Here is a 12,131-nt window from a genome sequence, read left to right as displayed (position 1 = left end):
TGGGGCTAGCTGAGTAGTTCTTGCAGAGGATTAACACAGACACAGTGGGCCTAATGGCTTCCATTGCTATCACATGCTGTGATTCTATGATTCGTTCTAGAACATCGAGCCCAATGTTAATTCTGTTTCTGTCTCCACAGATCCTGATGTGGATATGCTGGCGTTGGACTGGGGTAAACACAGTAAAATGTCTGACAACACCAGGTTTAAGTCCAACCGGTTGGACTTAAACCTGGTGTTGTCAGACTTTCCACAGATCCTGCCAGATTTGCTGTGTATTTCTGGCATTTTCTGTTTTTTTGAGTTCCAGACTCTGCAGTATTTTGATTTAATTTGTAACAGGAATCTCGATGTGAACGTTTCGAGTGGAGAAGAGGGTGATACAAAAGCAGCTCTCACACTCACATCTCTGCTTCACTTTGCTTTTTAACTGATTTGGGATTTTGGAGCATTGTAAAAGTGTTGGTGAGTCTTGTGGAGAATCCCAGTCAGTGAATCGGGAATGTGAGCTGGTTTGGAAGTCAAGATTTGTATTAGCAATTTTAAAAAACCTGAGGGTCAATATGTTCCCTGGGCCAGATAGGATACATCCTAGGATAATTTGGGAGGCAAGGGATGAGATTGCGGAGCCTTTAGCTTTGATCTTTGGGTCCTCACTGTCCATGGGGATTGTACCAGTGGATTGGAGAGTGGCAAATGTTGTTCCTCTCTTCAAGAAAGAAAATAGGAGTGACCCTGGTAATTATAGGCCGGTTAGTCTTACTTCGGTGCTCAGTAAGTTAATGGAAAAGGTCCTGAGAGATAGGATTTATGACCATTTGGAAAGATGCAGCTTAATCCGGGATAGTCAGCATGGTTTCGTGAAGGGTAAGTCTTGCCTCTCAAATTTGATAGGATTCTTTGAGGAAGTAACTAGGTGTCTAGATGAAGGTAGAGCAGTTGATGTCATATACATGGATTTTAGTAAGGCGTTTGATAAGATTCCCTATGGTAGGCTCAGGAAGAAAGTAAGGAGGTGTGGGATCGAGGGAAATTTGGCCAATTGGATAAGTAACTGGCTGTCTTATAGAAAGACCCTCGGTTCAAGGGCGGTTTGGGATGGGCAATAAATGCTGGCCCAGCCAGTGATGCCCACAGCTCATGGAAGAATGAAAGGAATGTTCCTTTATTATTTTCCTGCTTCCTTCTCACTAACCCTGTTTGGATGATTGCTGTCTTGACCTGGCTGAGAAAACTGGAGTACCGTGAGATGGATTGTAGTCATTAATCACTGGCAACTTCCGCCAGGAAACAAGCTGCATCCAGAACGCTTAGGAATTCATGCTAATTCAGATTTCATTCCGAACATTGATCATTAAGCTGCAAAGTTGGTTCACTCTCCAGCTCAGGAGAGAATGATTTCGGAGCTGAATTTGGAGCCACAGTGTGATGTTGATACGATTGTCAGCGGGAATAAGATAACCAGAGTTTATATTGCAGCTGACGGCTTCAAGCACTTCAAAAAACAAACTGAAATTCTGTTCGACTTCTCCAGAAACTAATGTTCAATAAACTGTCTTTGTTTTCTTCACTCAATGCCAGCGCAGAGTGTGAGGTTCGGCAGAGTAAAATGAATATTAAACTTAACCAAAAGAAAGATGAAGGAAGTTCAGTGCTCAGATTTTTTGAAAACCGTTCAGGAAAAGCAAAACACACAAAACAAAATAAACCAACGGATAAACTCACTGCTAACATTTCATTTGAGGACAACACCCTCTGACAGTGCAGCACTCCCTCAGTACTGACCCTCTGACAGTGCGGCACTCACTTAGTACTGACCCTCTGACAGTGCAACACTCCCTCAGTACTGACCCTCTGACAGTGCGGCACTCACTTAGTACTGACCCTCTGACAGTGCAACACTCCCTCAGTACTGACCCTGTGACAGTGCGGCACTCACTCAGTACTGACCCTCTAACAGTGCAGCACTCCCTCAGCACTGACCCTCTGACAGTGCAGCACTCCCTCAGCACTGACCCTCTGACAGTGCAGCACTCCCTCAGTACTGACCCTCTGACAGTGCGGCACTCCCTCAGTACTGACCCTCAGTGCAGCACTCCCTCAGCACTGACCCTCTGACAGTGCAGCAATCCCTCAGTACTGACCTCTGACAGTGTGGCACTCCCTCAGCACTGACCCTCTGATAGTGCGGCACTCCCTCAGCACTGACCCTCTGACAGTGCGGCATTCCCTCAGCACTGACCCTCTGACAGTGCGGCATTCCCTCAGCACTGACCATCTGACAGTGCAGCACTCCCTCAGCATGACCCTCTGACAGTGCAGCACTCCCTCAGCACTGACCCTCCGACAGTGCAGCACTCCCTCAGCATGACCCTCTGACAGTGCGGCACTCCCTCAGTACTGACCCTCTGACAGTGCGGCACTCCCTCAGTACTGACCCTCTGACAGTGCGGCACTCCCTCAGCACTGACCCTCTGTCAGTGCAGCACTCACTCAGTACTGACCCTCTGACAGTGCGGCACTCCCTCAGTACTGACCCTCTGACAGTGCGGCACTCCCTCAGTACTGACTCTCTGACAGTGCGGCACTCCCTCAGTACTGACCCTCTGACAGTGCGGCACTCCCTCAGCACTGACCCTCTGACAGTGCGACACTCCCTCACTACTGACCCTCTGTCAGTGCAGCACTCACTCAGTACTGACCCTCTGACAGTGCGGCACTCCCTCAGTACTGACCCTCTGACAGTGCGGCACTCCCTCAGCACTGACCCTCTGACAGTGCGGCACTCCCTCAGCACTGACTCTCTGACAGTGCGGCACTCCCTCAGTACTGACCCTCTGACAGTGCGGCACTCCCTCAGCACTGACCCTCTGACAGTGCAGCACTCCCTCAGCACTGACCCTCTGACAGTGCGGCACTCCCTCAGCACTGACTCTCTGACAGTGCGGCACCCCCTCAGCACTGACTCTCTGACAGTACAGCACTCCCTCAGTATTGAATACCCATAACAATAACCCATAACCTTTTGGTTGTCAAATAGGAGGCAGAGAGTGGGGGTTAATGGGTGCTATTCGGATTGGCGGTTGGTGACTAGTGGAGTGCCCCAGGGGTCGGTGCTGGGGCCTCAGCTATTTACCATTTATATAGATGATCTGGAGGAGGGAACCGAGTGTAGGGTGTCAAAATTTGCTGATGACACCAAATTGGGGGAACGGCAAATTGCGTGGAGGGTGTGGAGAGTCTGCAGAAGGATCTAGATAGGCTGGGCGAATGGGCCAGGAAATGGCAAATGGAATTTAATGTTGACAAGTGCGAGGTGGTCCACTTTGGTAGGAATAATGGTAGGAAGGATTATTACTTACGTGGAGAAAAACTGCAGCAGGCGACGGTGCAGAGGGACCTCGGGGTCCTTGTGCATGAGTCGCAAAAACCCAGCTTGCAGGTGCAGCAGGTGGTCAGGAAGGCGAATGGGATGCTGGCCTTCATAGCGAGGGGGATTGAATATAAAAGTAGGGAGGTCTTGCTGCAGCTGTATAGGGCATTGGTGAGGCCGCAGCTGGAGTACTGTGTGCAGTTTTGGTCGCCACACTTACGCAAGGATATTTTGGCCTTGGAGGGAGTGCAGAGGAGGTTCACTAGGCTGATACTGGAGTTGAGGGGGTTGGACTACGAGGAGAGGCTGAATAAACTAGGCTTGTACTCGTTAGAGTTTAGAAGAATGAGGGGAGATCTCATTGAGACTTATAAGATGATGAATGGGATGGATAGGATCGAGGTGGAGAGACTCTTCCCGCTCAGAAAGGACAGTAGGACTAGGGGGCACAGCCTCAAGATAAAGGGGGGGGCGGTTTAGAACGGAGTTGAGGAGGAACTTCTTCACTCAAAGGGTGGTGAATCTCTGGAATTCTCTGCCCGTTGAAGTGGTGGAGGCTGCCTCGCTAAATATTTTTAAGACGCGGGTTGATGGGTTTTTGATAAGCGAGGGGATTAAGGGTTATGGGGAGAGGGCGGGAAAGTGGAACTGAGCCACGACAGATCAGCCATGATCTTATTGAATGGTGGGGCAGGCTCGAAGGGCTGGATGGCCTACTCCTGCTCCTATTTCTTATGTTCTTATATAAACCAACATTGCTACAGATTGAAGAGATTAATTTTAGGAGGCTTTGAAAAGTGGAGAGAGGTGAGAAGCAGTGGTTTATGGAGAGTTGCAACCCATTCAGGGTTCAGTGACTGAGCATTTAGCCACACAGCGAGAAGATGCAGGAGCAGAGCAAATCCAGCCACAACCAGCATTTCCCTCCTCACACTCAGTGCACTCTCCCTTTCTTCCCGTATCCCTCAAAACACCCTCTGGAAATTCATGGCAGAGATGCTTAACTGTGAGCTATCAGAGAGTGAAACCAGAGGAGGGCGGCTATGTGTGTGTGCCTGTGTGTGTACATGTATGTATGTCAGTGTTGATGGTGGGAGGTGTGTGTGTGTGTGTGTGTGTGTGTGTGTGTGTGTGTGTGTGTGTGTGTGTGTGTGTGTGTGTGTGTGTGTGTGTGTGTGTGTGTGTGTGTGTCAGTGTTGGGGTGTGTGTGTGTGTCAGTGTTGGGGTGTGTGTGTGTGTGTGTGTCAGTGTTGGGGTGTGTGTGTGTGTCAGTGTTGGGGTGTGTGTGTGTGTGTGTGTGTCAGTGTTGGGGTGTGTGTGTGTGTCAGTGTTGGGGTGTGTGTGTGTGTGTGTGTGTCAGTGTTGGGGTGTGTGTGTGTGTATGTCAGTGTTGATTGTGGGAGAGGTGTGTATGTGTGTGTCAGTGTTGGTGTTGGTGTGTGTGTGTGTGTGTGTGTGTCAGTGTTAGGGTGTATGTGTGTGTGTGTGTGTCAGTGTTGGGGTGTGTGTGTGTGTGTGTGTGTCAGTGTTAGGGTGTATGTGTGTGTGTGTGTGTCAGTGTTGGGGGGGGGTGTGTGTGTGTGTGTGTGTGTGTGTGTGTGTGTGTGTGTGTGTGTGTGTGTGTGTGTGTGTGTGTGTGTGTGTGTGTCAGTGTTGGGGTGTGAGTGTGTGTGTGTGTGTGTGTGTGTGTCAGTGTTGGGGTGTGAGTGTGTGTGTGTGTGTGTGTGTGTGTGTGTTGGTGATGGGGGAAGGGGGAGGGGTGGTTTATTGCATATCTGCAAACTGACAGAATCCTGGTCAAAGCTGATTTGAGGCAAACAGTGCGAGATTTTCAAAAAGGAATTTTGCTTTATCCAGGCCCCAAGGGGAGATCCAGTCACTGAATAAAACAACCCTGCCTCACAAAAGAGATGAAAGATAACAAAGAAAAGAACAGTAAAAAATCTAATAAATAATGTAGATCCAGAGTCTGGGAGATATTTAACAAAGACCAGGGGAAGATAAGGAAGATAAAAAAGCTAGTGGCTTTTGCTACTGAATAAACCTGTTGAACTTTAACCTGATGTTCACCGCAGTCCAACGCCAGCATCTCCACATCATGAAGATAAGGAAGACAGCGAGAGATGAAGAAAAGGAATTCCAGAAACAACTTGTTTGGGATATGAAGATTATCACTAAAAGGCTCTTACAATTATACTAGAAGATAAAGAATCGCCGGGGGTAATGATTTGAGTTAAGCTGGCTATTAGTGAATTGTGGAGGGAGTTCACACATCAGCCATGTCCTCACTGAATGATGGGACCAGTGTGAGGCAGTGGATAGCCTCCTCCTGCCCCTCATTTAACTCTGGCAAACAGCCTGTCCTGTATCTTTAAGGACTGAATAATGGCAGGAAATCTCACAATTTCCAGAATCCACCCTCTTTACCAGCAGGAGGTTTGGGAGAATATAATGATTTGGTGCTGATCTATCAGAATCGGATTGAACCAGGGCAGGACTTACTCGGTTAATGGTAGGGCGTTGGGAAAAGTTACAGAACAAAGGGATCTAGGGGTACATGTTCACAGCTTCTTGAAAGTGGAGTCACAAGTGGACAGAGTGGTGAAGAAGGCATTTGGCATGCTTGGTTTCATTGGTCAGAACATTGAATACAGAAGTTGGGACGTCTTGTTGAAGACATTGGTAAGGCCACACTTGGAATAGTTTTGCTCTCCCTATTATAGAAAGGATATTATTAAACAAGAAAGAGTGCAGAAAAGATTTACTGGGATGGGGTCCTTGTGCATGAGTCGCAAAAACCCAGCCTGCAGGTGCAGCAGGTGGTCAGGAAGGCGAATGGGATGCTGGCCTTCATAGCGAGGGGGATTGAATATAAAAGTAGGGAGGTCTTGCTGCAGCTGTATAGGGCATTGGTGAGGCCGCAGCTGGAGTACTGTGTGCAGTTTTGGGCGCCGCACCTGCGCAAGGATATTTTGGCCTTGGAGGGAGTGCAGAGGAGGTTTACTAGGCTGATACCGGAGTTGAGGGGGTTGAGCTATGAGGAGAGGCTGAATAAACTAGGCTTGTACTCGTTAGAGTTTAGAAGAATGAGGGGAGATCTCATTGAGACATATAAGATGATGAATGGGATGGATAGGATAGAGGTGGAGAGACTCTTCCCGCTCAAAAAAGACAGTAGGACTAGGGGGGCACAGCCTCAAGATAAAGGGGGGGCGGTTTAGAACGGAGTTGAGGAGGAACTTCTTCACTCAAAGGGTGGTGAATCTCTGGAATTCTCTGCCCGTTGAAGTGGTGGAGGCTGCCTCGCTAAATATTTTTAAGACGCGGGTTGATGGGTTTTTGATAAGAGAGGGGATTAAGGGTTATGGGGAGAGGGCGGGAAAGTGGAACTGAGCCACGACAGATCAGCCATGATCTTATTGAATGGCGGGGCAGGCTCGAGGGGCCGGATGGCCTACTCCTGCTCCTATTTCTTATGTTCTTATGTTCTACCGGGACTTGATGGTTTAGATTATAAGGAGAGACTGGATAGACCGAGACTTTTTTCTCTGGAGCATAGAAGGCTGAGGGGTGATCTTATAGAGGTCTATAAAATAATGAGGGGCACAGATCAGCTAGGTAGCCACTATTTTTTCCCCAAAAGTAGGAGAGTCTAAAACTAGAAGGTACAGGTTTTAGGTGAGAGATACAAAAGTGCCCAGCAGGGCAATTTTTTCACACAGAGGGTGGTGAGTGTCTGGAACAAGCTGCCAGAGGTAGTAGTAGAGGCAGGTACAATGTTTAAAAAGCACTTAGACAGTTACATGGGTAAGATGGGTATAGAGGGATATGGGCCAAATGTAGGCAATTGGGATTAGCTTCGAGGTTTGAAAGAAAAAGGGCAACATGGACAAGTTGGGCCGAAAGGCCTATTTCCATGTTGTAAACCTCTATGACCACAATCTCACCCCGTCTTGTCCCCGTACGTTTACCCTAGCTAGTCCCCTGACACTAAGGGGCAATTTAATGTAGCCAATCCACCTAAACTGTACATCTTTGGATTGTGGGAGCAAACCTGAGCACCCGGAGGAAACCCACACAGAGAAGGTGCAGACACCACACAGGCAGTGACCCGAGCTGGGAACTGAATGCAGGTCCCTGGCGCTGGTGAGGCAGCAGTGCTAACCACTGTGCCACTGTGCTGCCCTAACCCAAAACAATACCATCTCTACAGCATACACGAGGAGATCTGTGCACAGTCTGCATTTCCTGTTACACATTTATTCATAGAGCCAGAGTCAGAGAGGTTTACAGCATGGCAACAGGCCCTTTGGCCCAACTTTTCCATGCTGCTTTCTTTTTAACGACTAAGCCAGTCCCAATTACCCACATTTGGCCCATATCCCTCTATACCCATCTTACCCATGTAACTGTCTAAACACTTTTTAAAAGACAAAATGTACCCACCTCTATTACTACCTCTGGCAGCTTGTTCCAGACACTCACCACCCTCTGTGTGAAAAAATACCACTCTGGACCTTTTTGTATCTCTCCCCAAGTTACTCGCTGTAATCTTGTATAATGACTTCCCTCAGCACACCATACGCTCCCATGTGTGTATTAGATGTGTCTGGTAGCTCAGTGCAAAGCACTCCCACCTCAGGGTCAGGAGGTTGTAGTTGATGTGACTCATTGCTACTCAAAATACTTAATCTTGGCTGACACTCTGAGGCTGGTACAGAGATAGAGCTGCAGTGTTGGAGGGGCAGTACTGAAACAGGACTGCAATCTGTGTCAGAGGGAACACTTCACTGTTGGACCCGTGTTTTTTGGATGAGATATTAAACCAGGTCTGTCTCCTGGGAATCCTTTCACACTTTATTGTTGATTAATAAAACTCAAACAGAGAAACACAGTGTTTGATTTCCCAATGCTGATATTTACAGCAAATTACTTGCACACAAATAGATCTGGGGCCTTTCAAACATAAAGTAGATTTGAAGTGATCTCAGGATGTCTCTGTTTGCAGTAATTAGCTATTTGGAAGAGGGAATCTGGGTAACAGCAGATTAAAAGATTGTTTATTCAGACTGCAGAGTAAAACTACTGCCATTTTTCATCGCTTGTCCAACTTAGAAACCCCAGTGAAAAAATTGTTCTGGCAGATTATACTGCTCAGAGATAGTGCCAGGCCAAACATTTCACTGATTCAGATTCTGAGGGCAGAGGTTTAGGCTTTGGCTGTGGAGAGAGGTAGATTGAACCAGGGCAGGACTTACTCAGTTAATGGTAGGTGGGAGAGAGGGGTACAGAATGTACCAGAACCCCATTACCCACCCTCCTCCAATGGAATTAAGCTCTGGGCAGGAAGGCCCGTGGTCAGACTTCCCACCCACTGTCAACAGATGCCCTTAAACATCTCATTAATGAAGATTTATGGGACTTATCCCACTGCAGCTGGCTGCAAGTACGCCTGTCGCCATGGAGACTGGGGTTGGGGGGGCAGGATTCCCTCAATCAAAGACATTCAGTGCCTGATCAATAGGCTGGACATTGGGAAGGATGCCCTCCCTGACCCCCAGCCTGTGAACCCCCACTTCCCACTGACACACACACCCCTGCAGCCTGGGTCGCTCAGCGATCCTGGGACATCAGTTTCTGTCCTTCCAGCACCAGCCAGTCTTTCCCAGTGACCCCTGACTGGCTGGCATCTCTCACAAGGTCCCCAGGGGAAAGGCCTGTCTCACAGGTCCCATCCCAGTGTCCGGAAGGAGTTCCCACCACGCTGCTCTGTCCCCACATCCTGAAGTGCTTCCACTCACTGGATTTCTCCAATTCCCTTTTGAAAGTTATTCCTGAGCCTGTTTCCATCTCAGACAGAACATTCCAGAATCTTATTCTGCATTCATAAAATTCCACTCTTTGTTCCAATCATCTGGACGTGCTTTAATTTCAACTCCTTTTAACTTCATTGCAGTGTTAATCTAAGCCTATTTGTGACACTTCACACCTTTCCAATTAGAAACCCCCGGCCCCTCCGCCTCACTCTCTCCCCCTCCTCGCCTCTCTTCCCCACTCCTTCCTTCTCACTCCCATTCACCCGCTCCCTCTCACTCCCTTCCAACTTAACCCTCGCCCCTCACCTCCTCTTCCAACCCATCCCCTCCCCACTAGACCCCTTTGCTCCCCCATCACCCTCCCCACTCTCCCCCTCTCCCACACTCTCTCTGCCTCTCTCTCACTCCTGTCCCTCTCGCTCACCCCTCAGTTCCGCCCCCTCATTCCACACCCCACTCCCCCCCCCAGCCACCCACTCCCTTACCTCCTGCTTTCGGTCCTGACCCGAGTTCTGAACACTCAGATTTTCCTTCAACCTGGTGCTGACTGGGAGTGGGTGCTGATTGGCTCTGGGGAAGAGGCTCATGTGGAACAGGAACAGCAGCATTGCCCCAATGGGCTGAATGGCCTGTCTCTCTGCTGTAATTCTCTCTAACCCGGGAAACACAGACACCTGGGTGAAGCTGATTTAAAACTTCCCCAGAAGCAAGTGCAGCAATTTGTTTCAGTTTGGGGAGGGAGATCTGAGGTGAAATCTGAGGAAGGTTCTCCCGGCACAGCCTGGAGCCTGACATTTGGAAATGTTTTCCCATCCTTAGCTGTCTGTTTTTCTGTCAAGAGCTCCAATATGAACAGAGGAACTGCCTGTGGAGGCAGCCAAGCCTGTACAAGTGGCCCAGAACTGGCAGCAACTGTATCACACAACAGGTTTCTGTGTACAACCCCTCTCCTGTTTGTATATAGGGAGTCTTTGGGAGGAGGGGGGAGGGAGTGAGTGGGGAGGGGCTGAGGGGGTGGGTGTTGCTAAAGGGGGCCTTAGAGGGTAGATGTTGAGCAGATATTTCCCCTTGATGGACATTCTAGAACAAGAGGCAAAGGTATGACAGATTTAAAACAGAAATGCAGAGGAATTACTTCACTCAAGAGTGCAGAAAAGATTTACTAGGATGCTTCCAGGACTTGATGGTTTGAGTTATAAGGAGATGCTGGATAGACTGGGACTTTCTTTCCTGGAGTATATGAGACTTTGGGGCGATCTTATAAAGGTCTGTAAAATAACAAAGGCCATAGATCAGCTAGATAGTCAATATATTTTCCAAGGCAGCATGGACAAGTTGGGCCGAAGGGCCTGTTTCCATGCTGTAAACCTCTATGACTCTATCTAAGGGGTTGTGAATCTGTGGAATTCTCTACCTCAAGAGTGCAGTGGAGGCCATAACACGAAACACATTGAAGAAGGAGATAGAGAGGTTTTTAATTAGCAGCATGATGAAGGGTTATGGAGAACAGGGAGAGATGAGGCCAGGATGAAATCAGCCATGATTGTAGTGGTGGAACAGGCTCAAGGGGCTGAATGGCCTCCTCCTAATCCTAGTTCTTCTGTTTCACTCTTTGCACCCACCCCTTCTGTTAACTCAAGGTGCTGAATCATGTTAAGATTTGAGTCTATTCTCTGGGTGCTGTTGCCAGTGTACAAGGCCTCACACACTGAAAACCACAGGCCTAATCCCACCTCCAGGACTAACACATGGCCGACCACCAGTAGACCCAACATTGGGTAACGTTCAGTTTGTCGATCTGGGCTTGGCTCAGAGTCAGATCCAGTGTCCCTGAATTGCTGTGTGGGTGGATGGACGAGGGGTAACTGCCCTGATCACTGACCACTACTGGCAAGTGAACCCATGAGGACTCTGGGTGAAGAGGAGTTTGCTTTGTGTGTGAAGCCCACTACAGAGGAATTGCTGCAGACACTTTCTGTCAAAACTCGTGCATGAAGAAGGGTTTGTGTGTTAGAGACGGGACAGTGAGAGGCTGAGACTTCACTCAAACCAGGAGTCAAGGCAGAGGAACAATTTTTAAAAATAGTTCTAATCAATATCTCACAGTCATTCTTACCAATGCGAGGAGAGATTCAATTTCCACCTGGAGGCTTTGCCACTGGCGTCTGGCATCATTTAATTCTGCCCTGGCAACCCGCAGAGAATCCTCATCCTTATTCACCTCTGCATCACTGACTTCCAGTAGCTGCAGAGAGAGAGAATGAAAAATAACCAACAGTGTTTGCATTTGCCCCCAGTGTCTGGAATACTGCGTCTCTGCCCTTACATCCCAGACACTACGAGGTGAATAGGAATCAGGGTCCAGTATTGCAATGAGGTAATCATCCAACACAGCCTTCCCCATAGAGACAGAGGCCTTATTCAAAGAAATCTACCTGAGTGCTGAGACATGCATCTAATTCCATCCGGCTTCTGTGTATAATCTTCTCATAATGCTTCTTAATGTCCGCCAAGAGCTGGGACAATTCCAGCCCTCTTCCTCTTCCATCTTCCATGGCACTAACGGGGTATGAAGAGGCTGGCAGAGACTGCGGAGCTCAGACCTACTGCAAGGCAAAGGCAGCAGCATCCTGAATATAAAGCAACACTGCCCTCAAAACAACCCCGTTAAAATACCCCCAGCACCCAGCACAGCCAACACTAACAACATCAACCTGTACACAGGCAGCAACAATCCACACTCTGAAAGCCCTGTCCCGTCCACTCTGAGGCACCTCAGGTATTTAATGTTGTGCAGTTTTAAATCAAGCAGCCTATCAGGACATGTGGGGCTGAGTTTCCTGCTAAGCAGCAGGCCGTGTGTGTTTGGGGCTGTGTTGCTCTGTCAGTCCATTTCTTCATTCACTCACTTTCCTACGTCGACGCAGAAATATGTGTGTGTG

General features: G+C 48.6%; 1 protein-coding gene across 1 annotated transcript in view; it reads right to left on the bottom strand.

Annotated features, from left to right (window-relative positions):
* Positions 1-11,744, bottom strand: part of krt222 (keratin 222) — a 29,712-nt gene extending 17,968 nt beyond the window's left edge. Inside the window, exons 1-2 of the mRNA XM_080213376.1 lie at positions 11,625-11,744; positions 11,306-11,434 (exon numbers count right to left, since the gene is read on the bottom strand). Coding sequence (XP_080069502.1) covers positions 11,306-11,434; positions 11,625-11,744 — 249 coding nt within the window. The remainder of the gene's footprint in view (positions 1-11,305; positions 11,435-11,624) is intronic.
* Between the last annotated feature and the right edge of the window lie 387 nt (positions 11,745-12,131).

The sequence above is a fragment of the Carcharhinus amblyrhynchos genome, chromosome 27 (assembly GCF_965287045.1).
Source record: "Carcharhinus amblyrhynchos chromosome 27, sCarAmb.v2.hapA, whole genome shotgun sequence".
Taxonomy (NCBI): domain Eukaryota; kingdom Metazoa; phylum Chordata; class Chondrichthyes; order Carcharhiniformes; family Carcharhinidae; genus Carcharhinus; species Carcharhinus amblyrhynchos.
This window is presented reverse-complemented; position numbering and strand designations above follow the sequence as displayed.